Genomic DNA, 27,487 nt, shown 5'->3' with positions numbered 1-27,487 from the left:
GGCTTGCTGGGCAGGGACAGCTCCTTCCCTTCCAGAACGTGGGCATCAGCAAAACTCAAGCATCAGAAACCTGGGAATTAGAGGCGAGGGACAGAGGAGAGGGGGAAGGGACGGGGGACCCCCCCCAGCCCGGTGAGGGGGAAGGGGAGGAGAGAGGGGGGAGAGAGGCCCCCCCCAGCTCAAAGAGGGGGAGGGGGCCCCTTAGGGGGAGCGGTCGCCAAACGGCGATGCCCAACCCATGAGTCGGGGTTCCGGCAGGGGGGGGGCTCTGGAGGGAGGGGGTTCCAGCCCCTGCCCCCCAGTGTCCTGGAGCTCCCCCAGCGAGCCCGGTGTGGGTTGCACGTTTCTCACCGGCTCAAGACCCTGAGGGGAAAAGGACCCTGCCAGATTTACTTGGGGGTGGGTCTTTTGCTCATAGGTTGTGTTATGAATCCCGTGGGTGGTGTTTCCCCAGCATAATGCCGCATTGTTTCCCTCCTTTATTCAAAGGCTTTTGCTACACTCAGACTCTGTGCTTGTGAGAGGGGAAGTATTGCCTCTTGGAGGCACCCGGGGGTTGTTTGTAATTGTCCCTGGTCTCTGGGTGGGGGCTCGAGCTGGTTTTGTGTTGCGTTATTGAAACCCCTAGATACTCAACCTGGCCCTTGTTGCTGCTAACTCTGACGTGCAGAAGGGTTACAGTTACATAGGAATTAGATACAGTGCTCCTGTCAGCTAATTTCCAAGTTATCTGCAAAAAAAACCCTAGATTTTTCAGATGCCTAAGTAGTACCTGTTAAAGTTGCCCCCCATCTGAAATGGCACCCAGGCACCCCCCCAGCATGTACTGAGGGTTGGTCAGTCCCTGTCCCAACACATAACACCTCCCCCATGTATCTTTACTTTTCTCCAGCTCCCTCCATCCTACCCCCATTTTCCCTGCACCCCTGGGTCTCTCCCTGCCCCCAGATGTCTATGCGGCTGTCTCTCCAAGCCCCCCATTCCAGAGAGAAGCGTGTGGCAGAGTTGAGAATGAATGGCAAGTGATAATTACATTCCACAATTTTCCAGGGAAACTTTGTTCCCTTGGGTTTGTGGCTGGCTGCTTCTTGGTTCTGTTCCCAGCACTGACGTGCTCCCTGGGCTGCTTTTCTGGCCCCCCTGGCTGGCACGACCCTGTTCCCCAGCTCAGCTTGGACCCTGCTTTCTCCTTAGCTCGGCCCCTCTCTCTCTGACCCAGGCAGTTCTGGCTCACACAGAGGATGGGACCCCCCTGGCCTCCTGACTCCCTGAGTAACCTGCCCGCCCTGTCAATCAGGCTGACCTGGCACATTGGCCTCTCCCCATTGTTCCTGGCGACTGGCAGTCTCAAGGTCCTGATTTCCCATTGACCCTTCCCCTTCCTTTTGGTACTGGGAGCTAGCTAACCCAAACACCCCCACTGAGTTTTAGGAAGTGGACAACAGTTGCCTTACATCAGGGAGACTTGTACCCCCAAAGGGAGCAATGTACCCCCAACTTCCTTAAACTGATGTGGCTCTCAGCCACTGTTGTAAAAGCAGGAGGGTTTATTAGCTGTCTGGAACACAGCGTAGAGAGTCCTTGGTTAGAACAGAGAGTTCCGGCATGGTCCATCCGCGTCAACCGAGAGCCCTTTGACCCCTTTGTTGTCCCAGTTCAGGAGAGCGTCCCCGATTCCAGTGGCCCCACACTGAACAACCCCCAACGTGGCTCCTCTTCAGCCCTTTCTTTTTGTTCCTGGGCAAACCTTGTCCCCTGGCCTTCCTCCTCAGCCCTTTGTTCTCCAGCTGGTCCCATCCCACTGGCTTCCTGCAGAGGGTGGGCCATCCATGGTTGTTAGTTGCTGGGTGCCAAATGTCTGGGCAATTGGAGTGGCCATTGTCTTCTGGGGGTCTCCATGGACATGGGGCCCCAGGGCCCAGGCATCTAGGCGTCGGCCACGTCGGTATCTCTGGGTCTCTACAAAGGATAAACAACCTTTTCCCACCACCTACTTAACCATGCAGCATATAGGGGAAACTGAGGCACATAGTATTCATACAAAATAGTACAGAAAATTCCCACTCTGTCACAGTTCCAACCCTCCCCCAGTCTGTGCCCGGGGCAGAGAGGCCCTGCTTTGCCCCTTCTCCCCCCGTCCCACCAGCTCCTGCTCGCCCAAGGATTGCAGTGGCTCTCAACTTTTCCATACTGCTGTACCCCTTTCAGGAGTCTGATTTACAGACCCCAAGTTACACCTCACTTAAAAACCATTCGCTTACAAAGCCGGACATAAAAATACAAAAGTGTCACACAGCCACTATTATGGAAAAATTGCTGACTCTCTCCTTGTTACCATATAATTATGAAAGAAATCAGCTGGAAATGTACATGTCGGTGTACACTCCATAGAGCAAGATGAAGACGTCACTGTCGGGAATGTTGGTTTGCACTGAGGTCACCAGTGCTTTTAGGCAGCCCCTGGTAAAACTAGGCCAATAGCGAGACGAGCAGAGGCGGATGGGGGTTTCCTGGGGCCCTGGGCCAGAGCAAGTGGACCCTCCTCCCCCTGCGGCACTCCTGCCCCTTGTCCAATCAGAAGCAATATGCTAATAAGGTGTATGATCTCCCCCGTGCTGTGTAGTTTCATTCTCCTGGCGGCTGGCTTTTTCGGGCGCTTTCCCTTGCCCGAGCCATGGGGGAAGACATGATTTGTGTGAAGGGGGGAGTTGGGGCTCCCCCCTCTGCTAATGCACAGAGAGGGGGAGATGGAGCAGGGACCTGCCTTGCAAAGGCTGCTGCAGCCATGGAGTCCCTGGAGGAGGTAAGCTGTGATCTTCCTCCAGAGCAGTGCCCTGGGAACCTGACTCCCACCCCTGCTCTGCAATGGAGGGACTGGGGTTAGGGTGGAGACAGGGGGTTATTCTCAAGATCCCAGTGTCATCGCAGCCCTGTGATTATTTTTACAGCCTGGCAGGCTGCAGGGCCCTGCAGTGTCTGTGAATGACGTACGATGTGTACTGCAGCCGCTGTTTAATTGTGTGTCCATTCTTCGGCCACAAATTGAGATTGAATATTTTTGTTTCCCCCAAAGCTAGGTGTTGGGTTCAGGGGAGACTGGGGGGGGGGGGGGTTCCAGGAAATGAACAATAGCTTTTAGACGTGCCAGAAAACCCAGCAAAAAACCCAGAATTGCTCCCAAGTCAGCGAGACGTCCTGCCTTTCAGAAAGGGCTCCTGTTCTCTGGGAAATCCTCCCTTCGGGGGACAAATCAACCCCGTGTGCAGACGTCACTTCTCCCTTCCCGAGGAGCCTGGCCCAGAGCGCGGCGCGCATCGCTTGGCCTCCTGCCCCGGTCCCTCCAACCTCTGGGGTCCCATGCTCGTGGCTGGGGGGGGGGGTGTTACGGCAGCTGAGGGGGGACAGGCTCCTGGGGGACAGGGTAGCCGGGGACTTTGCAGGAGCCTTCACGAGAGAAGCTCACACCTGAGGAACCCGACAGGGGGCTGCGAGCAGGAGCCGCGAACAGGCCCTGTGGCCGGGGAGCTCTCCGGGTGAAGGGGAGACGGTGTCTGACCCTGCATTGGCCTGGCTGGGGCGGGCGGGCTCGCTCTGCTCGTAACTCCAGCGGGAGAACAATGTTCCGCCACCAGGGTGATGTTTAAGTTGATGGGGGGTGGGGGCGGGGGGAGAGACACCTTTTAATCTGCATAATGACAGGTTTCAGAGTAACAGCCGTGTTAGTCTGTATTCGCAAAAAGAAAAGGAGTACTTGTGGCACCTTAGAGACTAACCAATTTATTTGAGCATGAGCTTTCCTGAGCTACAGCTCACTTCATCGGATGCATACCGTGGAAACTGCAGAAGACATTATATACACACAGAGACCATGAAACAATACCTCCTCCCGCCCCACTGTCCTGCTGGTAATAGCTTATCTAAAGTGATCATCAAGTTGAGCCATTTCCAGCACAAATCCAGGTTTTCTCACCCTCCGCCCCCCCCCCCCCCCCAACTCACTCTCCTGCTGGTAATAGCCCATCCAAAGTGACCACTCTCTTCACAATGTGTATGATAATCAAGGTGGGCCATTTCCTGCACAAATCCAGGTTCTCTCACTCCCTCACCCCCCTCCAAAAAACACACACACAAACTCACTCTCCTGCTGGTAATAGGTTATCCAAAGTGACCACTCTCCCTACAACGTGCATGGTAATCAAGGTGGGCCATTTCCAGCACAAATCCAGGCTTTCTCAACCCCCCCCCCCCCCCGCCCCGGGGACGAGGAGGTATTGTTTCATGGTCTCTGTGTATATATAATGTCTTCTGCAGTTTCCACGGTATGCATCCGATGAAGTGAGCTGTAGCTCACGAAAGCTCATGCTCAAATAAATTGGTTAGTCACTGTATGTAAGGGAGCAGTATGACTGCTCAGAGCTCCGATACGAAACTGCAGAAAAACCTGAGTGTCTCTGGATTAAGTTTAGAAGCGTGAGCAACAAGAGTGATGTAGTGGTGGGAGTCTGCTATAGACCACCGGACCAGGGGGATGAGGTGGATGAGGCTTTCTTCCGGCAGCTCGCAGAAGCTACTAGATCGCACGCCCTGGTTCTCATGCGTGACTTTAATTTTCCTGATATCTGCTGGGAGAGCAATACAGTGGTGCATAGACAATCCAGGAAGTTTTTGGAAAATGTAGGGGACAATTTCCTGGTGCAAGTGCTAGACGAGCCAATTAGGGGGGGAGCTTTTCTTGACCTGCTGCTCACAAACCGGGAAGAATTAGTCGGGGAAGCAAAAGTGGATGGGAATCTGGGAGGCAGTGACCATGAGATGGTTGAGTTCAGGATCCTGACACAGGGAAGAAAGGTAAGCAGCAGGATACGGACCTTGGACTTCAGGAAAGCAGACTTTGACTCCCTCAGGGAACAGATGGGTAGGATCCCCTGGGGGACTAACATGAAGGGGAAAGGAGTCCAGGAGAGCTGGCTGTATTTCAAGGAATCCCTCTTGAGGTTACAGGGACAAACCATCCCGATGTGTCGAAAGAATAGTAAATATGGCAGGCGACCAGCTTGGCTTAATAGTGAAATCCTAGCGGATCTTAAACATAAAAAAGAAGCTTACAAGAAGTGGAAGGTTGGACATATGACCAGGGAAGAGTATAAAAATATTGCTCGGGCATGTAAGAATGAAATCAGGAGGGCCAAATCACACCTGGAACTGCAGCTAGCAAGAGGTGTCAAGAGTAACAAGAAGGATTTCTTCAGGTATGTTGGCAACAAGAAGAAAGCCAAGGAAAGTGTGGGCCCCTTACTGAATGAGGGAGGCAACCTAGTGACAAGAGGATGTGGAAAAAGCTAATGTACTCAATGCTTTTTTTGCCTCTGTCTTCACTAACAAGGTCAGCTCCCAGACTGCTGCACTGGGCATCACAGCATGGGGAGTAGATGGCCAGCCCTCTGTGGAGAAAGAGGTGGTTAGGGACTATTTAGAAAAGCTGGATGTTCACAAGTCCATGGGGCCGGACGCGTTGCATCCGAGAGTGCTAAAGGAATTGGTGGCTGTGATTGCAGAGCCATTGGCCATTATCTTTGAAAACTCGTGGCGAATGGGGGAAGTCCCGGATGACTGAAAAAAGGCTAATGTAGTGCCAATCTTTAAAAAAGGGAAGAAGGAGGATCCTGGGAACTACAGGCCAGTCAGCCTCACCTCAGTCCCCGGAAAAATCATGGAGCAGGTCCTCAAGGAATCAATCCTGAAGCACTTACATGAGAGGAAAGTGATCCCTTCCCACCAAGGGAAGGTCATGCCTGACTAATCTAATCACCTTCTATGATGAGATTACTGGTTCTGTGGATGAAGGGAAAGCAGTGGATGTATTGTTTCTTGACTTTAGCAAAGCTTTTGACATGGTCTCCCACACTATTCTTGTCAACAAGTTAAAGAAGTATGGGCTGGATGAATGCACTATAAGGTGGGTAGAAAGTTGCCTAGATTGTCGGGCTCAACGGGTAGTGATCAATGGCTCCATGTCTAGTTGGCAGCCGGTGTCAAGTAGAGTGACCCAGGGGTCGGTTCTGAGGCCGGTTTTGTTCAATATCTTCATAAATGATCTGGAGGATGGTGTGGATTGCACTCTCAGCAAATTTGCGGATGATACTAAACTGGGAGGAGTGGTAGATACGCTGGAGGGCAGAGATAGGATACAGAGGGACCTAGACAAATTGGAGGATTGGGCCAAAAGAAATCTGATGAGGTTCAACAAGGACAAGTGCAGGGTCCTGCACTTAGGACGGAAGAACCCAATGCACCGCTACAGACTAGGGACCGAATGTCTAGGCAGCAGTTCTGCGGAAAAGGACCTAGGGGTGACAGTGGACGAGAAGCTGGATATGAGTCAGCAGTGTGCCCTTGTTGCCAAGAAGGCCAATGGCATTTTGGGATGTATAAGTAGGGGCATAGCGAGCAGATCGAGGGACGTGATCGTCCCCCTCTATTCGACATTGGTGAGGCCTCATCTGGAGTACTGTGTCCAGTTTTGGGCCCCACACTACAAGAAGGATGTGGATAAATTGGAAAGAGTCCAGCGAAGGGCAACAAAAATGATTAGGGGTCTGGAACACATGACTTATGAGAAGAGGCTGAGGGAACTGGGATTGTTTAGTCTGCAGAAGAGAAGAATGAAGGGGGATTTGATAGCTGCTCTCAACGAACTGAGAGGTGGTTCCAGAGAGGATGGTTCTAGACTATTCTCAGTGGTAGAAGAGGACAGGACAAGGAGTAATGGTCTCAAGTTGCAGTGGGGGAGGTTTAGGTTAGATATTAGGAAAAAAAATTTCACTAGGAGGGTGGTGAAACACTGGAATGCGTTACCTAGGGAGGTGGTAGAATCTCCTTCCTTAGAAGTTTTTAAGGTCAGGCTTGACAAAGCCCTGGCTGGGATGATTTAATTGGGGAATGGTCCTGCTTTGAGCAGGGGGTTGGACTAGATGACCTCCTGAGGTCCCTTCCAACCCTGATATTCTATGATTCTATGACCCAAACAAGAAGATGTTCATGAATTTGGTGTGTAAACTTTTCTTAAAGGGATATTGAGAAAAACTGTTGATAGGAAAAAAAACCCAGAAAATGACCCTATAATCATGTAAAGCTACGCTGCTGTCTTTTTTCTATGCTTATCTGTCCTTTCTACTTTGTTTATGGATAGAAAGAATGTGAACTGTGTGTAACCTGCACTCCCTGCTTTTGGGAAGAGAATTCCTTATACAGATAAGCCTCCATGCTCGTACCTACCCCAGAACTTCAAACAGACTGGGTTAACCGGTTCGAACTGGAAGAGATATCACAATGTATGTTGAACCAAGCTATAAAAGCTCATCCCTGTTCTTTGTTCGGGGCTTCACCATTTTCCTCTGAAAAGGAATTGGTGAGCCCTTCAGCTGTCGTATTTGCTAGCAATAAAGTGCCTCACTTTATCAAAGAGCCAAGACTCTGTGTTTTGTTTGGCTAATACAGAAGTCCAGGGAAGGCTACCCTCCTAACCCTAGACGGGAGGGGAACCCTTTTTCCCTAACACTGTTGTGAGAATCTTTTGTCATTCTTTAAAATATGATCGGAAGGATCTGAGAACCATCTATATAGCATGGGATAAAATGAAGTATGAGATGACCAGACTTGCTTCACTTGTAATTCTGGGAAAGATTCCAAACCGTTTGATCAAAGGATGCTTGTCTTGAAATGCTCCTTTAACTGAATGGGGGAAGAAATATCTCAGTAGTGAAAATCAAGGGCCCAATCTTGCTCCTACAGAAGTCAATAGGAGTTCTGCCATTCACTTCAATGCATCAGGCACTTGTATTGCAATAAACATCTGCAGAAATCTGGTGATTAAAATTATTGGAATTATTGTTTTGATGGAAAGAAAGCATTCTAAGTAGTCTTCACAGTCATAGGAGTCAGCTGCTATTGTGATTTAGCAGTTATTACAACAGGTTACATAAATATAATTACAGAAATAGAGTCTCAAGTCAGTAGTAATTAGAAGATGAAAGCCTTACAAGATACCTTTTTGTTGTTGTTAGGTTTCGAAAAATGTTAAAACATATTTCTTTTCAATGTGTTGCCTTTTTTATTAATCAGCAACCCCTTTATGTCACTTTGGGAAAGAGTATTACACTAATAATAACTATACATTTCCAGAAGGTGGACAGATGATCTGGTTAATTATTATATCTATCTCTCTGTCCATTGTAGGGTTTGCACAGTTGCCCATCAGTGTAGTATCTGAGCATCTTCCATGTAAATTGGAAACATAAGTAAAATCCTCCTGGAGTGCATGGAATTTCTGGCATGTCTACTTTTTTGAGTAAAAGTCTGCTTAAAGTAGAGAGGTTGGTTGTTAGTTACATCAAAAACAGAAAAGGAAAGTTAAATTAGCAAATACAGGAACATCTCACTTTTACAACTGAATAGTCACATTTATGGAAAAAGAAAGATATGGGTGGATATAGTAAGATGTTGATGTTATATGAACTTTGTCCTATTTTGTGTGTGCATATGATATAATATAGTTGCATATAACCAGGGTTGATTCTACGCCACATACTTAACAGGAAAAGTATTTTAGAGAGTTGTTTAAAAAGAGAGGATTATTTTTTGTATCCCCCTGTCTAAAAAGCCAGATTGCTTTTGTATGACAAATCCAACTGTACAGTGATCAGCGGAAGAGCAGAAATGTACCTTAATAAAAAATTGTAATACAATTTCAATACATTTTAGAAATCTCTGAAAATAACTTAAAGTAGCTATTCTATGCATTTAAATGATATACGTTGTAAGTCCAGGTATGTTCAGAGAAGTGGAAGAAAGTGTTATGTGTTCCTTTGGAAAAGCCGTAATATCCTCTGTCTAAGGGCTGAACTCACATTTCTATCCAAGAAGACATATAAGATATTGGACCTTAATCTATCACTGGAATGGGGCTGTTGTCAGTAATCTAGTCTCAAACCAAAGCCCTTTAGAAGCTCAGAAAACAGCCTTACCCATCACACCACAGCCATGCACCAGGCTATAGGGGACTTTACAGAGTTGAGTGGGTCAACAGCCTGGGTTTTGCAGCCTGCTCCCTGATTGGCCACATGATCTTGACCCTGATTGGCTAGTGACCCTATATAAACTTCCTGCTTCCTTCCTGTCCTTGTCTGACCAACAAGCCATTGCCTGCTTGTTGCTACTTGGATCCTTCTGCTGCCTTGCTGAACTGTCCCCTTGGATTGGATCTCCAGGCTATCAGATCCTTACCTGACCTCTGACCTCTGCACTGTGCTTTGATCTGCCTCATCCATGGGAATTACAGCTGTGTAAGGCCCATCCTTGATCATGGACCAGTGTAACTTTTGCAGACGAGGGGAAAGAAGAATCCACACTTGAGGATGCATTTTTCTGTAAGATCTTTTTTAATCTTTGAAAGTTCCACTGTTTAATCAAACATTGTGTGAAAAAGTATTTCCTTTTATCAGTTTTAAATTTCATGTCCTTTAATTGCAGTGAATGGCTCTGTGTTCCTGAGTAATGAGACTGAGAGAACAGAAGTTCCCAAATGTACCTTCTCTAAACCATTCATTGTATTATACTTTTCTCATATTTCCTTTCTAAATAAACCATCCCAATCTTTTCAATCTCTCCACAGATGAGGTTTTCCAGGTGCTTTATTATCATTTGTCACTCTTCTCTGAACTGCCTGTAATTCTGCAACAGGAGAAATATAATCAAGAAATGATGAGCTTAAGTCTCAAATGTAACTCCTTCCCCTCAGACTTATATTTAAGTATTGTCCCTTATAGAATTCTAGTTATTTTAAAATTTAATATGATACACAGCTGAAATTTCTTATACTTGCATACAGTAAATCACAATGTAGTACTTATAACCTTCAGCCTTGCTTGTTTTTTCAATTATATCTACAAAACAAGCCAAATGTGAGGAAAATCAGTTCAGTACTTTTAAAGTAATGAAGTTTCAAATTGATGGCCTGGAGTTTGAGCTGGTCCACAGATTGTAATAATCTCAGAGGTTTTTTTATGTGTTCCAGTTTCAGGTGCTCTCCCACTGGAGAAGTTATTTAAATGATCCAGAGTTTGAGGCAATCCTGAATTTGAGATGTGCTAGAGTTTGAAACTGTCCAATGTTCTACCCCATGCCAGTTCTGATTCAATCTTAAATGAAATTAAGCAAGTTGAAATATTTAATGTAAAATGTTCATACAATTAATGTTAGTTATATGATTTCCTTGAAGGTAGGCTTGCCTTTTACAGGCTTGACCTTAACTGAGGCATTGTCATGTGAAAATGGTAAAGTACATCTTTTTTAACACTGAAAAGGGAACTTTATTAGACTGAGTGTTATTCCCTGAAACTATTCTGTCTTTCTGGTTCACTGTAGAGCTTTTCCTACAAACTTCTCCAGGGCCCTTTCCTTCTGGCTTCCTGCTACAGTTTTAAAGAAACATTACACATATCCTCACTAAGATAAATTTATCATCTAATATTTTTGAATTCATTACTTGTATAGCATCTTGAATCAGAGGATTTCAGAGGGATTTGCAGATATTAACAAAGTAAGCTTTAAAGTACGGCTGTGGATAAGTCAATATTGTTGTACTTGTTATTCAGCGAGAGGACACTGAGTCAAATATGCTAAATAACTTGCCCAACGTCAAACAGAGAGCTTGTGGCCAGAAGTATAGCTATAAGCATGGTGTGGGTGGGTGTTATGTACTCCCAACGTTAGGTGTGTTGACACCTCAATCCATTGATACACAAAAATCATCCAGTCACAGAATAAAATACATTTTGAAATTGTGTTGTACACCTTGGAATTTTTTATCAATCTATATTTGAAGTGGTGTGTAGAATTATTATTCTGCAAACAAGAATCAGGATTATTTTTGTTTTTTCCTGGTCCTCTGACAATGACTCTGACACATACAAACTTTCTGATCAAGGGGATAAAAAATAGAGTTCCTGAAACTACAAAATGGAAAAATCACAGGACTGGAATACAGTTGTGAGAAGAATAGCTTCATGGGTATAGTTACCTTAAATTTCATATGAAGGTATTTATGTTTTAGATGGGTTTCATCTTCAGAGGCTTTACAATAACTTTTATCCTTCAAGATGAAGATTGCAGAAGACAAGCTGTTTGACTTATAGCCCAGTTCTAAAATAGAAATGAGGCATTTACTCTATTCTTTCTGAGGAAACTGAAGTGATGAAATTGATTATTTGTTTGAACTTATTTTTAATTTTACTGATGGATGAATGTTGAGTGACTGTTGGTGTTTTTGTTTTTGTTTGGTTTTTTCAGTCAAATATTTTTAAAGGATTTTGTTGTTGAACTTTCCTTAAACTGATAACACAATGTCCTCTTAAGAACTTTCACACAGATAAGACAGTACTAGCTTATTCAAAAGTGGTCTTATGTAATTGAATTTATTATATTTTGAGGGGATGTGTCACAGACATCAGTTGAAGAGTTTGCAAAGCTTCTGTTAAGTATTTTGTTTTTCTTTTCTGAATATTTTTGTAGCTGGGAGACATAGCAGCCTTTTTATATTCTTTTAACGTTAGGGTTTGAAAGCGTGGTTGTGTACATGTGTGGGTATGAATAACCATAAAGTCCACCTCAGAAAGGTGACAGAAAGTTCTCTGTTTAGTAGCTTAAAATATTGTCTCATAAAATTATTCACTAAAGTGTGTTCTGTGGTTGTTTGTCTTAAGAGACTTGAGATCGTCATCTGTAATTTCTGGTAAATAAAAGTTGTCTAACTTCTGCTTAAGTAGTCTGCTAAAATCTAGACCATAATCTCTCTGATGGGAAGAGGGAGGAAAGGGTTACCCATCTCACAAGAATAGAATTCTAAGGAAGCTTTATAATTGGCTCTGAGGATGTGCCTTAGGCCATGTCTACACTACAAAATTATGCCAACCTAATTTACATCAGCATACACCCCCTGCACTTTTAAATTGCATGTGTGTGTGTGCATACACTTGGCTCCTTGTGTCAGTGGTGCATGTCCTCACTAGGAATGCTGGTATTGATTGTATTGCCAATGTGGGGCATTGTGGGACAGCTCCTGAAAGCCAGTAATAGTCAATGTAAGCAACGCAGTGTCTATACTGTCTCTGTGTTGACCTAGTTACATCAACTGGAGCTCTACGCCACTTGGGGAGGTGATGTTACTAAATCAGTGCAGAGAGGCACTTGCATCAATGGGAGCCAAATTTAAGTGAAGACACTTCCACAGCTAGGTTGATGCAAGGCAGCTGATGTTGACCTAACCATGTAGTGTAGACCAGGCCTTAGACATAACTTGTTTTCAGTATCAATCCTGTGACCGGCTGTAAATCATAGATTTGATTAACTTTGGTAAAATTCTTTAGTTGGGTTTTATAACTAAACAGACAGCTACCTACTTAAAATCCTCTTTAGAATTGATTATGTTGATTACATTTGGTATTAAGTGGATTAATTTTATGACTTTTATTTATATGATTATTTAATTTCAATCAAATCTTGAGACTAATTTGCCAATTTGATTTTAATTCAGTTTTTTGTAATGTTCCGTTTTTACTTCAGTTTAACATTAATAATAGCTTGGTTTTGGTGATATGTTTTCTTGATTTTTATATTAGTTCAAGTGTTTTTTATAAAACTGATACAGTTAGTGGGGTTTTCAAAAGTGCCTGGGCACCTCACACCCAATGGGGATTAGGTACGTAGGTGCTCTTGAAAACCCCACTATGAATCTCATTTCTTTAAATAACCAGTGTAGGGTCACAACCTTTGAAGAGTTGGGGGCAAAACAGCCAATCCACATAAAAGCGTGATTAGTCTCCTGATTAGTCTTGGTTCTCACATGATGTTTGCTGTGGAACAAGGAATTTGATGGCTATAGAAGTAAGTATAGTGAGAGTTAAAGATAACATGTGTGAGGCATTTTTTTAAGTTTGTTCTTTTCTCTGCAAGTGGACGCTGTTCCTCTGCCGTTCTCTGAGACCAGGCAGAAGCGTCTTTCCGGAGTTTGATTACATTTTTAATTGGGACATTTGTGTTTGGAGAGTGGTTGTGGTCTGTTTTGGTTTTTTGAGTAACAATGGTATTTTTGTGACTTTTACCGAGGTGGAGAAGAGAGTTTTATATTGGGCCTGGGAGGCGCTGCTCTTTCTTTGCTCCGCGATGGGCTTTGAAAAGTCGTTGACAGCCACGTTTCTCTCCATGGTGTGTCGGTTTTATAAGCAGAGTGTGCTCAGCCCCTTGCCTGTGGGCGAGCTGGCAGCGGGACTCTCATTTCCTAGCTTAGGGCCACGTCTCCGCCAGCAGTCGATCTCCTCTCCTCTTTTGCACTCGCTTTAGCCGTTGAATGCTTCAGAATTCAGACTCATTCAAACCCAAGACCTTTCACAGCCTTCAACATGCTAGGTTTCAGTAGATATTTTTAAAAATAGCAGTAGCGAAATGTAAATGTTCATAACCTTGAGACTGTTTCAAATTTTCCCTTCCCTCAGCTCAATAGTCCTTCAGCTCTCTCCAGGCTCAACAGTCTCTTTCACCACTGAAACAAAGCTCAGCGATTCCCTCACAGGCTAAATAATCTCTTGCCCTGTGAAAGCCCTGCTAAACGGTATCTTGGCCCTCTCCAGGATAAACAGTTCCTTCCTTGTCCCACCCTGGGCTACGGTTTCACTGCAGTTGTTGCAGGGAGAATAACAAAGGACTTCTTCCAAACACTCTGGATAAAAAGTATCCTCACATCTTTGTCTATAGCTGAGCTGGCAACAGAAATCTGGAAACTCCAGTCTGGTGCCCCTAAACAAGGACACATGCCAACACCAGGCTTCAAGCGAACACCATTATTGTGATGCCCCAAGATCTTTCCTTCAAGTGTTTATTACTCTTCCTTGGAGGTCCTTTTTCTTCCCCTGCTTATCTATAAGACCTCCTCCTGAGTTTCTTCATAGGCCTTTTCACCACAGGCCCGACCTCACAGGCTGCCTTCCCTTGGAGGAGAGCCCTTTTCCTGTCTTGCCTTATCCCTGATATCTCTAAAATCAGTTTTCAGAAGTGGTAGCCTTGTTAGTCTGTATCAGCAAAAACAACAAGGAGAAAATACAGTAGCAGGTATATAAACACAGTACATGAAAAGATGGGAGTTGCCTTACCAAGTGGGGGTCAGTACTAACAAGACAATTCAATTAACAGTCACAGGTTCTTGTCAACTGTTTGAAATGGGCCATCCTCATTACCACTAAAAAAGTGATTTTTCCTCCCTTGGTATTCTACTGTTAATTCAATTATCTCGTTAGTACTGACCCCCCACTTGGTAAGGCAACTCCCATCTTTTCATGTACTGTGTATATATACCTGCTACTGTATTTTCCACTCCATGCATCTAATGAAGTAGGTTCTAGCCCACAAAAGCTTATGCCCAAATAAATTTGTTAGTCTCTAAATTGCCACAAGGACTCCTCTAAAATCAGTGTTGCCACACCAACAACTTTATTTTTAGCTCCTAAGGCCAAATGATTTTGAGAACCTCAGCTTTACTTTCTTAAAAAAAATAACTTTCTAGCCCTTATGATGGCAGAGAAGCTTTAATGTGGATGAAGTGTACCCAAAAACTCCAGAATCAGATAGCACATAAAAAGCACCCAAACCTTTTCTTTTTTAGTTTAAAATTGAGCTTTAATCTTGTGGGATTTGGGGTTGGAGGGTTGGGTTTTTTGTTTTTTCAGGGCTTGAGTCATGATTTTTAAATGCTTGGGGTTGGCAATACTGCAAGTTGACCAAACAGCTTGCATTATATGGTCTGCAACCACCTGATCTCGGTCACGTACTCCTCGCACAACCATTTCCATCAGTCCCTGCAGACGGCATCCCCCGAGATACCCAAGCATCTGATCTGCACCAGCAATACATGCCTGCCCTATAGGCTCTTGTCAAGAGCCAGTGTACCGTGTGAACCTTTGTCTTGCCATCATCTTTGGAAACGTTGATAAATATGTTGGCTTAACATATTGGGTCCCATCGAGCTTAACACAGTGGATCATCAAGTAAGTGAGGGCATCTGGAAGTGGGAGAAAGAGGTGGGACCAAATTCATGGGTTTTTTCCTTGAGGGGCATGGACTCAGCCCTCCCTAGTAAAATCTTGCTTACTTGCTTTTCCTCTACGAACAAACAGTTCCGGGTGCTCCTGATAACCTGGCAGTTGCACATAACCCCAAGCTGAATGTTTTTTAAGTAAGAATGTTTTGTTGTTTCTATACATAACAGAGCCAGATTAAAGCCTTGGATAAAAGACTCCCTCATCAAAAGACTTTTGTTTTCCTGCTGAACATGGCAATCCTCTCCAGCTGCTTACACCAGGGGAAGAAGTTGCAGGGGTGTTGGAACTAGGGATACTGGAGTGATACTGGGGCAGCACGCCTTGGCATGAAGTACTTGCCATTGTATACAGGGCTTTCAGCGTGCCGACTATAGAAGTTCCAACGCCACTGAGAAGGTGTCTCATGCCACTGTTAGGTTCCATTGTCATGCTCGGTGGAAGAGACTGCCTCCATTATTTTCTCTGTAGGTCCTGTAGCCACCTCATGTTTTACAGTCTCATAGACTTTTTTCTCTCTCTATTCCCTGAGAAGATTATTATACTGACTTATGACCACTCCTGCCAACTGGGAAACCTCTCATATTTGTAGTGGTAAGTGTATGCTTTGTAAGCCTGCTGCAGATTCTAACTATGGAAAAATAATGGACAAGATGATGATTTATACCAGAATTCAGTGCTGGTGTTAAGAACTACATCACCATTACCCCTTGCCCTGCTTTTTATGAGAACTGCAAATGTCCTCATTCTTAATAGCTCAGTTGACGACCTCAGTAGTGATGCACAAGTTGTTGCCAGATGTTAGATAAAAATAGCTAAATATGTTTAGTCACAACAGTGCTGATCAGTGGGTCATGGTGAAGTCTTTTTAAAAAAGATTTTAAACTGTGGTCTGCTGAGTGTTAGCTGATTAACTTTCTTTGTTTTCAATCAAGCTGATCAGCAGAACAACCTCTAAATACTCAATAATATTCTTTTATTCTGCTCAGAATCTTGTAGGTTGTGATAAATAATCCATTACTGTGGGAGAAAAATATATACATAAAATTATTTATTATTCAAAAGCCCAATATATCAGCACTGATGATAAAGTCCTAGAACTAGGATGTGGAGACAGCAGAGTAAAATCAGTATGAGGACTGTGGTTATGTTTTTGGTTGTTGGATAAATAGCAAGTTACTTGAAAACCTGCTACAGTTATCAATGAAATGGAACAGCAGCAGACCAGTAGCCCCTGGGCTCAAGTTGCTGTTGCTGCTGGCATGTAAGGATTGTGGGGGATAGACTTTTAGAGCAGTCCTTACCTCCTTCTCTGAATGTTGGTTGGAAGGCTCTCCCATCAGAAAGACAGGACTCTTGATCCGATCTCCAGTATTGGATGGGATGGTTCAAGTGTGCAAGTGAAACAATAATAAAAGCGCTGATAGGGCTGCTAGCACATGTGAACAATATGCGAAGTTTGTAATACTGAACAGAGTAAGCTACAAATGTTTGCCTCTATTCTGAAATATAAACTACAGTGACTCTCTCCTGGCCTTTGCTGCTGCGGTTCTGATATGAAAGTGGGAACAAACAGAAGTCTTCGCACAGCTACGTGTAGGCCGCTGTTCAGCAAATCATTAAGCATGTGTGTAAGTCCCATTGACATCAATGAGAATTAAGCACATGCTTATGTGCTTGGCTGAATTGAGATGGAATACTGAATCAGAGGCAGGCCCCTAAAGAAGGCAAAAAGCTTTAGCGGGTAATGAGACTGCAGTCTGCTCTTGATGCTGCTTGATCTCTGAAGACTGGCACCTTTGCTAGGGTTTTTAAGACTAGGATTGAAATTTAGCGATTATTGCATTTTGTCTGTCACTACTCCTTAGATTAATTACTTCACTTTTATTTTTGTATTTGAACAAATGGTGCTATCACAAGCCTCTCCTCATAACCAATGAAGTGGTTTGTTTTGGTTGCTAACTGTACAGTATATCCCACAGGCTAGACAATAAGTCTTGAAAAGAATAAAAGCCTCTATTGTTATATGAACTGCAAAGTGAAAAGTTTATAAGCAAAACACTGCTTTCAAAACACAACTTTTGCAAAGCTTTTATTTCCTCTGTCAACATATTTGAGGCCAATATTTTCAAAAACAGGTTTCTGAAGTGGCCTGACTTTGAAAGATGCTGAGCCCCAGCATGGACTCCAGTGGAAATGACTGGGTGTTCAGCCCTTTAGAAAATCAACCTACTTATTCAGAAGCCTAAATTTAGGTGCCCATTTTTTAAAAATCTTGGTGCAAGTTCCCAAGCAGTAAATTAATACTAATACATGAGACACCAAAACCATACTACAAAGAATTGTCAACAAGACACTAAACTTTAGAAAGATATATTTCAAATAATAAGGAAGCTACTCAAAATGTCTCTATAGACAACTACAAAGAAATTAAAAGCCTTAGAATTACTATGGCGGTCACGTAAGTACTGCAAAATAGAGTCACAGAAGGTACATGCATACCTTTTAAAAAGAAAGGAAGCAGAAAGGCAAGAAAAATGTATAGCTGAATGGCAAAGCCCAAGTGACTGTTCTAGCCAAACAGGCTTCAGAAAATGGAAATCTAGCTTAAATGAAGGTAATAGAAAGGATCGGGTAAGAAGATGAAAAAGTATGGTACTGATGGAATTTGTAGAGCAAGTAGCCAAAGTTATAAAAAATAAATAAAAAATGCTGCTTTTCAATACAATAGAAGCAGGAAAGTTGTAAGGAAACCAGTGGTTTGCTGGACTATCCATAATAAAGGAGAATAATGGCATTGCAGGAAAATAAAGGATTTATTTGTATCCATTTTCACAACAGAGGCTACTGTTGTGGGGAATACCTTCCTCAAACCTATTCTTAGCAGTAATAAAGATGAGGTATTGTCCAAGTTGGAGGTTCTGACACAAGAGATGCTGAGAGGAAAAGATATCAATAGATTTAAGACCACAATGGACTCCTACAAAGAAAGTGTCTATAAAGAAATATTGTGACTCATCTAGGTAATTCTTTGAGCATGTCAGCAAAATAGCTAGTAAAGGAGACTGAGATGACCTTTTATTTGAACTTTCAAAAAGCCTTTGACACAGTGCCTCACCTGCATGAGAAAATACTAAGGAAACTAAGTAATTACAGAATGAGAGGTGAAATATTGTGCAGATGCTAAGATAAAAAAGAGTAGGACTAAATGATCAATTTTCAATTTGTCCAAAGATTAACAGAGATGCCCTGAGATTCTGCACTAAAAGTGGTGCTTAATATGTTAATGATCTGGAAAAGAGGGTTAAAAGTGAGGTGAAAAATGTTCAGATGACCCAAAATGATTCAGGTTAGAGAAGACTGAGAAACTTCAGAGGGACCTAACCAAGCTAAATTAAAGGACAGCATGATAGAAGCTAAAATTCTATGTTAACAAATGCAAAGTAGTTCACATTGGAAAGAATAATTTAAATAATTACTGGATTCTACGTTCATTTCAACCACTCTGGAAAAAGACCAAAGTGGTGGTGTGAACAGCTAGACTGAAACCTCTGCTCAATGTGCAAGGGCTGCTGAAACAGCAACACAATGTAAGAATTCATAAGGAACATAATACTGAAGCTATGGTAATACTGTTTTACAAATCATTAGTACACCCCCTTGAACAAATGAATGAAATCCTGGTCCCACTGAAGTCAATAATAGACTTCCCATTGATTTCAACTGGGCCAGGATTTCACCCACTATATTCATTTCTCATCACCCTGTCTTAAAAAAAATCAGAAATGGTGTGGGGAGGCTCAGAGATGAGCAACATAAATGATTAGAAGCTTAGAAAGATTTCAACAGGAAGAGAGCCTGAAAATCTGGATGTAAATTAAAAATTATTTTACATGAATAAGTGGATATGATAGAGGTATAAAATTAAATGTACAGAGAAGAGAGTGCTTTTATTTGACTCCTCTCTAACAGAACAAGGGACACTCAATGAAATTGTAAGGGGATAAATGTAACTTTATCAAAGGAAATACTTTTTTACACCATGCATAACTAAACTGTAAAACTCATTGCCACTAGATATCATAAGACCAAGAGTTTCAATAACATTCAGAGAGGTATATGTTACCCCATAATACTCAAGGGGTAGGGGGGAGTCCCACTCCCTGTAAGCTCTGAATGGCTGAGTTCCTGTTGGAATGGTTATTTTGATGATGCTGGGATTACTGTTGTCACAAATATAAAGAGAAGGGTAACCACCTTTCTGTATACAGTGCTATAAAATCCCTCCTGGCCAGAGGCTAAACCCTTTCACCTGTAAAGGGTTAAGAAGCTAAGGTAATCCCACTGGCACCTGACCCAAAATGGCCAATGAGGGGACAAGATTCTTTCAAATCTGGAGGAGGGGGACAAAGGTTTTGGTCCGTCTGTGTGATGCTTTTGCCGGCAACAGATCAGGAATGCAGCCTTACAACTCCTGGAAAGTTAGTATGGAATCTAGCTAGAAAATGCATTAGATTCCCTTTTGTTTAATGGCTGATAAAATAAGCTGTGCTGAATGGAATGTATATTCCTGTTTTTGTGTCTTTTGTAACTTAAGGTTTTGCCTAGAGGGATTCTCTATGTTTTGAATCTGATTACCCTGTAAGGTATTTACCATCCTGATTTTTACAGAGGTAATTCTTTTACCTTTTCTTTAATTAAAATTCTTCTTTTAGGAACCTGATTGATTTTTCATTGTTCTTGAGATCCAAGGGTTTGGATCTGTGTTCACCTGTACAAATTGGTAATGATTCTTATCAAGCCTTCCCCAGGAAAGGGGGGTGTAGGGCTTGGAGGGATATTTTGGGAGAAGATGTCTCCAAGTGGGCTCTTCCCCTGTTCTTTGTTTAAAACGCTTGGTGATGGCAGCATACGGTTCAAGGACAAGGCAAAGTTTGTACCTTGGAGAAGTTTTTAACCTAAGCTGGTAAGAATAAGCTTAGGGGGTCTTTCATGCAGGTCCCCACATCTGTACCCTAGAGTTCAGAGTGGGGAAGGAACCTTGACAACTGTATTATATAGTTAATGTGCTAAGGTGCCCAGAGTCTTAGATATGTCCTTTTTATCAGCTTATATGAAACAAATAAAAATAAATATATTGGCAATGGAAGCATCTATAATTGCATTATGTAAGGTTATTTTTAAGAGAAACTCTTCTACCTCCTGAGAATAAAACATCTAACTGATGGGTCTTATGAAGAAATTTCAGTAGGTAGCTTATCCCATAATTGTCCACTATGGGTTTTTTGCACCTTATTCAGAAGCATTAAGTTCTAGACTTTGCTAGAGACAGGATACAAGACTAGATGGACCAATGGTCAATCCAATAGGTTTATTACTCTGCAAGTTATTCTTTGCTAGACTCATGTCTTCAAATATGCATCCTACACAAATGTTGTGAGTAGGTGTTCAGTGAAAATATATAGTATTACAAATAAATTGAGCTGTTTGCCTGGATTCATTAATCTGTCACTCAATTTTGGTGACAGGATATGCCTATTCATTATTTATTTTTGAACTTTAATGAATAGTTTTCGTGGCATTTGCCATATTTCTATAGTTCTGTAAGACTGGCATATTTATAAATGTATAGTTTGATATTTATCAAGTGTTTTTTTCTATAAATACAGAAATTTAATAGCTGTTATAAACACTTACAGTTTGAAAGTGAATAGCAGTAGCTGTTTTAAATTATTTTTTAAATTCCATTTTACCCAGATAAGACCAATAGACTACATATGGGATTAGACACACATCGGTTAAGTAACTTGAATTAATCAATTATCCATATCCTAATTTTCATGGCTGTTTGTTTGGTTAATCCAATCTAAAGTACAGACTCAAAAATTCTTCTAAATTTATAAATAAAAATATATTTATTATATAATATATTATATATAATTTATAAATAAAAAACAAAATATTACAGTGCTAAGTTAAAGAATGGAAAATAAAAATAGTTAAATGAGTGTTTATAGAGTTTTAAAATAATGAATGGAATATGACAGGTTTCAGAGTAACAGCCGTGTTAGTCTGTATTCGCAAAAAGAAAAGGAGTACTTGTGGCACCTTAGAGACTAACCAATTTATTTGAGCATGAGCTTTCGTGAGCTACAGCTCACTTCATCGGATGCATACCGTGGAAACTGCAGCAGACTTTATATATACACAGAGAATATGAAACAATACCTCCTCCCACCCCACTGTCCTGCTGGTAATAGCTTATCTAAAGTGATCATCAGGTTGGGCCATTTCCAGCACAAATCCAGGTTTTCTCACCCTCCACCCCCCCCACACAAATTCACTCTCCTGCTGGTGATAGCCCAATGGAATATGAAGTACTAGAACATTATGTAGACTCCATAAACATTTTATCACAAACCTTTTGAGATAGCAGTACCTTATTGCAGCTAAAACATAACCTATTCAGGTCAGTAATTTCAATATCAATATAAAATCATGGATCCTTAATACAAGTCCTTTTCTAATTTGCCACTCCAATTTAATATGCCAGTTCCAAGCTATGGCCTTTCTTTGCGCCAAGTCATCCAAATAACTCCAAAGAAGCTTAGGTCTCCATTCTGCAATTTGGTGCACATGGGCTGACCTGTGCCCCACTGACGTCAGTGGGGCTCCATGTGGGCTCCAGAATCTGCCCACAAGCAACAAGTTGAAGAACTGAGGTCTCTAGCCAATAACTTATTTACTGAAGATGCCAATTCAATTCAAAACTACCTCTCCCAGAGTACAATAGTCATTGCTGACACTTATCACACAAAGTCCAGTTATGGCATTGGTGATCTAAATAAATCTTTCTTATAAATATTCACAGGAATACATCTGGAAAACACTTAACTTCAATTAATTGAGCCATTACTCAAAAGAAAATGAATTAACAGTGTCTCTGGTACTTATTAGGTAGATGCCTCATGGAGCTGGATTCCCCAGCTCAGTTTGACAGCTGGCAGTGACTGGGTCTTCAGATAGGGAAGGACAGTTCAAGTTTCTTCCGCAATGATATGTATAACTCTGTGTTGTTCCTGGATCTTGGCAAGGGAGTTCTCTTGAAACAGGCCTCTTAGAGATGGAATGTTAAATGCTTCATAGATCGTTTGGTCCTTGCAAGTTGGACAGCCTTTTATGTCCTATCTCCAATTTCTTTCTCAAACTCAGGTGTGAGTTGGCTCAGAAGTACTAGTGTGGCTGTAGACCAGATCCTAGAATTCTGGTTTCAGATGCAGTGTTTTGCATTGGAAGCAGTCATTCTCTATGAGGATCTGTTGCTCCTCCCACTTGCACCTCCTCCAGGGTCCCTCAATGAATCAACATTGAGCTCAATTTCAAGTCATTTGACAATCAAATGCAGCCCATTTTCCTAACAGTTATGGGTCACCCCAATTGGCAGGCCCAGTGAGCACATCTCAATATTTCACCAGTCATGAGCGTTTGTAACATTTCTGGGGCTAGACATGATAAATATCTTCAGAAGCCCATCCTAATATTCCCAATTAAGTATTCCAGTAAATCATTAGGTGAATGTCCATTATTCCAGTAAATGGTTTGGTTTACGTTGGGGCCTATGTCTTGGTTCAACAGACAGTGTCTAGCATGGTTCTGTACCAAAGTCAATGGAACAGTTTCACTTCCCTATTTTAAATAACTTGTTACTCCAATATGCATTTTAGCTGTTCCCAAAACTGGATGAAAGATTATGCACTTTAACTCAATACTAAAAATGTGATGTTGCACATTAATAATCATTATTATATCCCATTTATGGTGACACTCACCTTGTTCTTGCAGCCTTCAAGGAATCTAGCCCATTTTATTAGATTGGTTCTGATGCATCTAAAATATGTAATGAAAGCGGAAATGACCCGTTTAAAGGCATTTACTTTATCAAAATAAACCTAGGGATTTATCTAAACCTAGTTTGAAAGCCAGAAAATGCCTCCTGATAAGTTCACATGAACATCAGAGGTATATTTCAGTATAAACAGCTGGTGTCAACTGTCTAGTTCCATTGACTTCAAGACAATTCACATCAGCTGGAGACCTGCACATCACAATAGAAGCATTTTTTCCCCCTTGATAGATGGTGGCTCCTGCAAGTAAGTCTTCAGTCACAAAACTGAGACATTTATGAGATTGTCAAATTCAAGATATCTCAGCAAAACGAGAGAAAGGCTTAATGCAATTTTATCAATATCTCCTTCAGTCATCTGGATAACATTGCTTTTAATACAGGCAAATACCCTTAAACTTGAATAATGTAATTGTACAGACTCACAACCCTCAGCTGACAAACGAAAACTATCAATTTTCTTGTTTGATTTGAGTTTACCTTACATGTCCATATCCCACATTCCCTGTGTGAAACCCTAACACTTAAAAGCAAGACCTAGAAGCTACTTCAATATAGCTGTTGGTGGCTAACATAGCCCCCCTAAAATCAGAGCCCCAGGATGTAAGATTCCCCTTTTACTTGAGCTCATGAAAGCAAACAGTTGCTTGAAAGCAGATGAGGACATCTTAAACACAAGTGAAGGGCAGGCCAAACCCTGAACTTCCCCCTGACAGAAGAATTCATAAACTTCAAAGAGAACCTCGTAGTTTTCCTTTATCCTGGCTGCTGTCGGTAGGTTTTTTCACAATTGGGAACAATAAACCTAAACTGGACCTGAATTAAGGAGTTGATTTAGGGATCTCGTTTCACTCGTACAAATTTAGGAAAGAGGAGAGTGGGGAAAGAGGTGGAAAGCTGTGGTTTGGCACAAGAAGCCAGCTGGCGATGAAGAGAATTGTAAGTTTTGGCAGCCTTTGTCCCATTTTAAAAGGGAAACGCCCATCACCCACAAAGTTAAATGATAGTGGAAAGGAAATGGAGGGTGAGGAGAATAGAGAGAAAAATCTTTCCCCATAGTTTATTCTTTCTACCCCTTTCAACATTCCAGGTAGAGAGATTCTTGTCTTTGTGGTGATGAGGTCCCATCTGTGCACAGCTGTGCGATCTCCAGAAAGGACCAGGAGGCCAGTATTGATTTGGATATTATGTTCTACAGACTGCAGTGGGTTTTTTTGCAAAATTCTACTTGCATCCCCCTCAGAAATGAAGCACAGATAAGAGATTTTTTTTTAAAGTCAATAAGTAAAAATATAGATGTTGTTCTCTATTGCTTTGTTCCTTGTGTAGGAAATTACCCCTGTGAAAAGTTAATGTAAAATAGATATACAATACCGCAAAATGAAAATGGTGGTGGCTTATACCCAATTTGAGGTCACTTTGCATAGGGGTAAATGACTACACAAAATGCAATGAAGAATCCAACCCTGTATTTTATATTCATTCAGCCTCACCATTGTGACAGGCATGATCCATGTTACATTCAGGAGGCAGCCATGTTGGATCCTTCTATAGTAGGCATCCTTTGAGTTACATAACACTGTCACCACTGGAGGACACTCTTGCACTAACATAACATTGCTTTAGGCTGCTTACTGTTCTGTCTCTACCACTGAAGAGCAGTGTAAGAATTCAAACCAAATGTATTTTTCTTGAGTGAAAGTACCACTCTTTATATATTCACTGTAACAAAGGTATATTTAGAGAGAATACATGGTGAGATGGCGTAAAGGCTTTTCTAGATGGCCAGCTTACACACATGGTGAAGGTGTGAGTGAGTTCTGCAGCTCATCCCAAATAAAGTGGTCATTGTAGTAGAGTCTTTTATAGTGTGTTTGGAGGTTTTGGAAGTAGAAGATTGCTGCATTCCAACAGGGGTATGAGAGACATTGCTGATTATCCTCTGGCTTCACTTCAAAAGAATTTCTTGGGCAGATTCCCTTTTGAAACCTATAGTCCTTGAGCCATACATTTCCACTGTCTTGCGGGAGACTTCACTCCTTTTAGTGTGAATTTCACTGAATAACATTAAGTTAAAAAAACCTCTTACTGCAAGTCAAGTGGAATTCCAGGGCTCCAGGGGCCTGATTTATACCAGTTTTACACTCATGAATTAGAGAAATGTAAATTAATAAATATAAATTTAAGGGCTAAAGCAGTGTTTTTCAAACTGGGAGTCCTGACCCAAAAGGTGGTCACAAACCTATTGTAGGGGATCACGGTATTGCCACCCTTTCTTCTGTGCGGCCTTCAGAGCTGGGCGGCCAGAGAGCAGCAGCTGCTGGGCTGGGCACCAAGCTCTAAAGACGCCGCCACCAGCGGCGGCATAGAAGCAAGGGTGGCATGGTGGTAGGGGATGTCATCACAACCCGAAACATTTTCAAAGGGGGTTCCAGCAAAAACAGGCTTGAGAACCCCTGGGCTAAAGCATGTTGCTGGGGTGGGGATTTAAGTTTTGTTTTTGTTTTCACCGCTGGAATCTCACTTTGCAATTGGCTTACATTCAGTTGACTCAGGCACTAGGCAGAATAATATGATAATTTGGGCTGAGTGGGTCTTCTGTCAGCTGATTGTGAGAAGTTCTGAGCCTCAGGATCTAGCCCCCTCAGGAGTTCTCCAGTCCATCTGCCTGCATTGTGATAGGAGTTATTTAATTAATCCTTAATCATCCTCAGTAGATGGTTATGAAGACTAAACTTGAATAGTCACTGATGTTGATTCTGCAATATCCCCTGCATGACTAATATTTATACTCTTGGTTTTCTTTGTATTTAACCTAATTTGCTGCAGACTCTCCCCTTTACATTTTGGTCTGTTGATAAATGAGACTGCTCCCTGTATGCGTTATAGCTCTCTATGGAGCCAGAGATGATGATTGTCTTTTCTCCCTTTCATTAACCACTGCTGCATAAATACATCTGTTAGTCTTCTCCTTTTTAGTGAAGATAAAAGCAAATTCCAGGTGAGCAGATATTATAGTGATAGACAGGTCTTGGAATAAATTCCATATTTCCCACTCGTCTTTCTATGCCTGGTCAAGCCCCCACTGGAGAATGAGAACACAAGGGGTAGATCTATTAATAGGTTAATATCAAGAGGTATTCTGACTCTATTTTTAAAAATTGCTGCAACTGTATATAAAGCCTCAAGAGCAAAGATAGAGAAGAAGCCAACTGCAGCGTACAGGATACAGCACTATTTTCCCTTTCCAACAGCAGAGACCTGAGAACTTTTAAAGTAGGGGAGAGGCTTGTTTTAGTTTCAAAACTAAGTGGTACCAACTGTACTTTCTGATAGCTGTTGAACTCCATTTTAGGTCATGTGATGGAGCATCTGATTGCTTCTATTTATACCCTAACATAGCACCATCAAATGCTAGGAATGCAGCAGGAAAATGTGAAGGGGGCTTGCTGGCTGAAGCAAAACGAAGGAGTCGAGTAAGTATACAGCTAGTCTCCAGCATCTAGGAAATCAGCCTAGATGGCGATTGGAACCTTGGCTCAGGTTAGAGTTTAGCTAGCTGCATTCTGCATGCTTATAAAATTGGGTCTTCTAGAGGCAACTCTTCTGCCAGGTGGTATCAGGAACAACAAAGGCCAGGTTCAATATTCAGAAGTTCCTCTTAACATTACAAAACAGAACTGGCTCGAGCCTCACTCAATCTGGGAAAACTTACCACCACCCTAGGCACCTCTAAGAAGTGAAAGTTCTCCACTTATAAGCACTGAATCTGTGTACAACACAAGGAAACTTGTATTAAAAGGAAGGGGGAACTCAGCATTAATTCAGAAAAACAGCACAACAATGATGCAAAAGTATGCAAACCACAAGTCAACACCCCACCGTGTTGCCTCAGTTTCCCCCTTTGCCTCAGTTTCCCCCCCTTGTAGTACAAAAGTCTGAGGGACAAATGACCCTTTATCATACTATTCCTTTCCCCTCCACTGCGCTCTGCTCAGAGTTGGTTGTCCATAGTCAGTGAAGTCCCAGCATTCAGGGGTGTGTTCATGTGGGTTCACCTCCCACATCTCAAAGGGAAGGTCTAGCAATCCCTCTGTAGTTGCCACTGCCCACTGTCCCTGCTGCCACCTTTGCCACTGCTGGCACTGCTTGCTGCCTCTGTGATAACATTTTCTGGGGTTCCATCACCTAGCCCTGTTCTTAGTGACTTCACCACGGAGGGGGGAACCTCTCTGCAACTGAAACCTCTGCATTGTCTTTCACTCCAACACTGTCCTCATACCAAGTCAAAGACTTAGCCCCCAGACCCAGTCACCAGTGACTTCAGCTCTAGTCATCACTGAGCAGAAACAAAGACTCTTAAATGAGTATGATCAGCTTTGTCTTTAAACATAGAGGGGGAGGTTCAAATGGTGTCTATGACTCTATTTAAAGAGCCTAC

The 27,487-nt window shown here is 42.4% G+C and overlaps 1 protein-coding gene and 1 long non-coding RNA gene across 3 annotated transcripts in view; one reads left to right on the top strand and one right to left on the bottom strand.

Annotated features, from left to right (window-relative positions):
• Positions 1 to 2,633: 2,633 nt before the first annotated feature.
• LOC125628885 (E3 ubiquitin-protein ligase TRIM39-like) overlaps positions 2,634 to 27,487 on the top strand; it is a 72,421-nt gene continuing 47,567 nt past the window's right edge. The window contains exon 1 of the mRNA XM_075119751.1: positions 2,634 to 2,803. Within this exon, the coding sequence (XP_074975852.1) occupies positions 2,675 to 2,803 (129 nt within the window). The 5' untranslated portion in view covers positions 2,634 to 2,674. The remainder of the gene's footprint in view (positions 2,804 to 27,487) is intronic.
• Positions 9,549 to 27,487, bottom strand: part of LOC125629185 (uncharacterized) — a 36,747-nt gene continuing 18,808 nt past the window's right edge. For both annotated transcript variants that reach the window (XR_012664799.1, XR_012664798.1), the window contains 2 exons: positions 22,973 to 23,030; positions 9,549 to 9,729 (listed from right to left, as the gene is read on the bottom strand). This is a non-coding gene — a long non-coding RNA (uncharacterized LOC125629185). The remainder of the gene's footprint in view (positions 9,730 to 22,972; positions 23,031 to 27,487) is intronic.

The sequence above is a fragment of the Caretta caretta genome, chromosome 14, assembly GCF_965140235.1.
Source record: "Caretta caretta isolate rCarCar2 chromosome 14, rCarCar1.hap1, whole genome shotgun sequence".
Lineage (NCBI taxonomy): Eukaryota > Metazoa > Chordata > Testudines > Cheloniidae > Caretta > Caretta caretta.
Note: the sequence above shows the minus strand (reverse complement) of the source record. Positions and strands in the feature narration are given on the sequence as shown.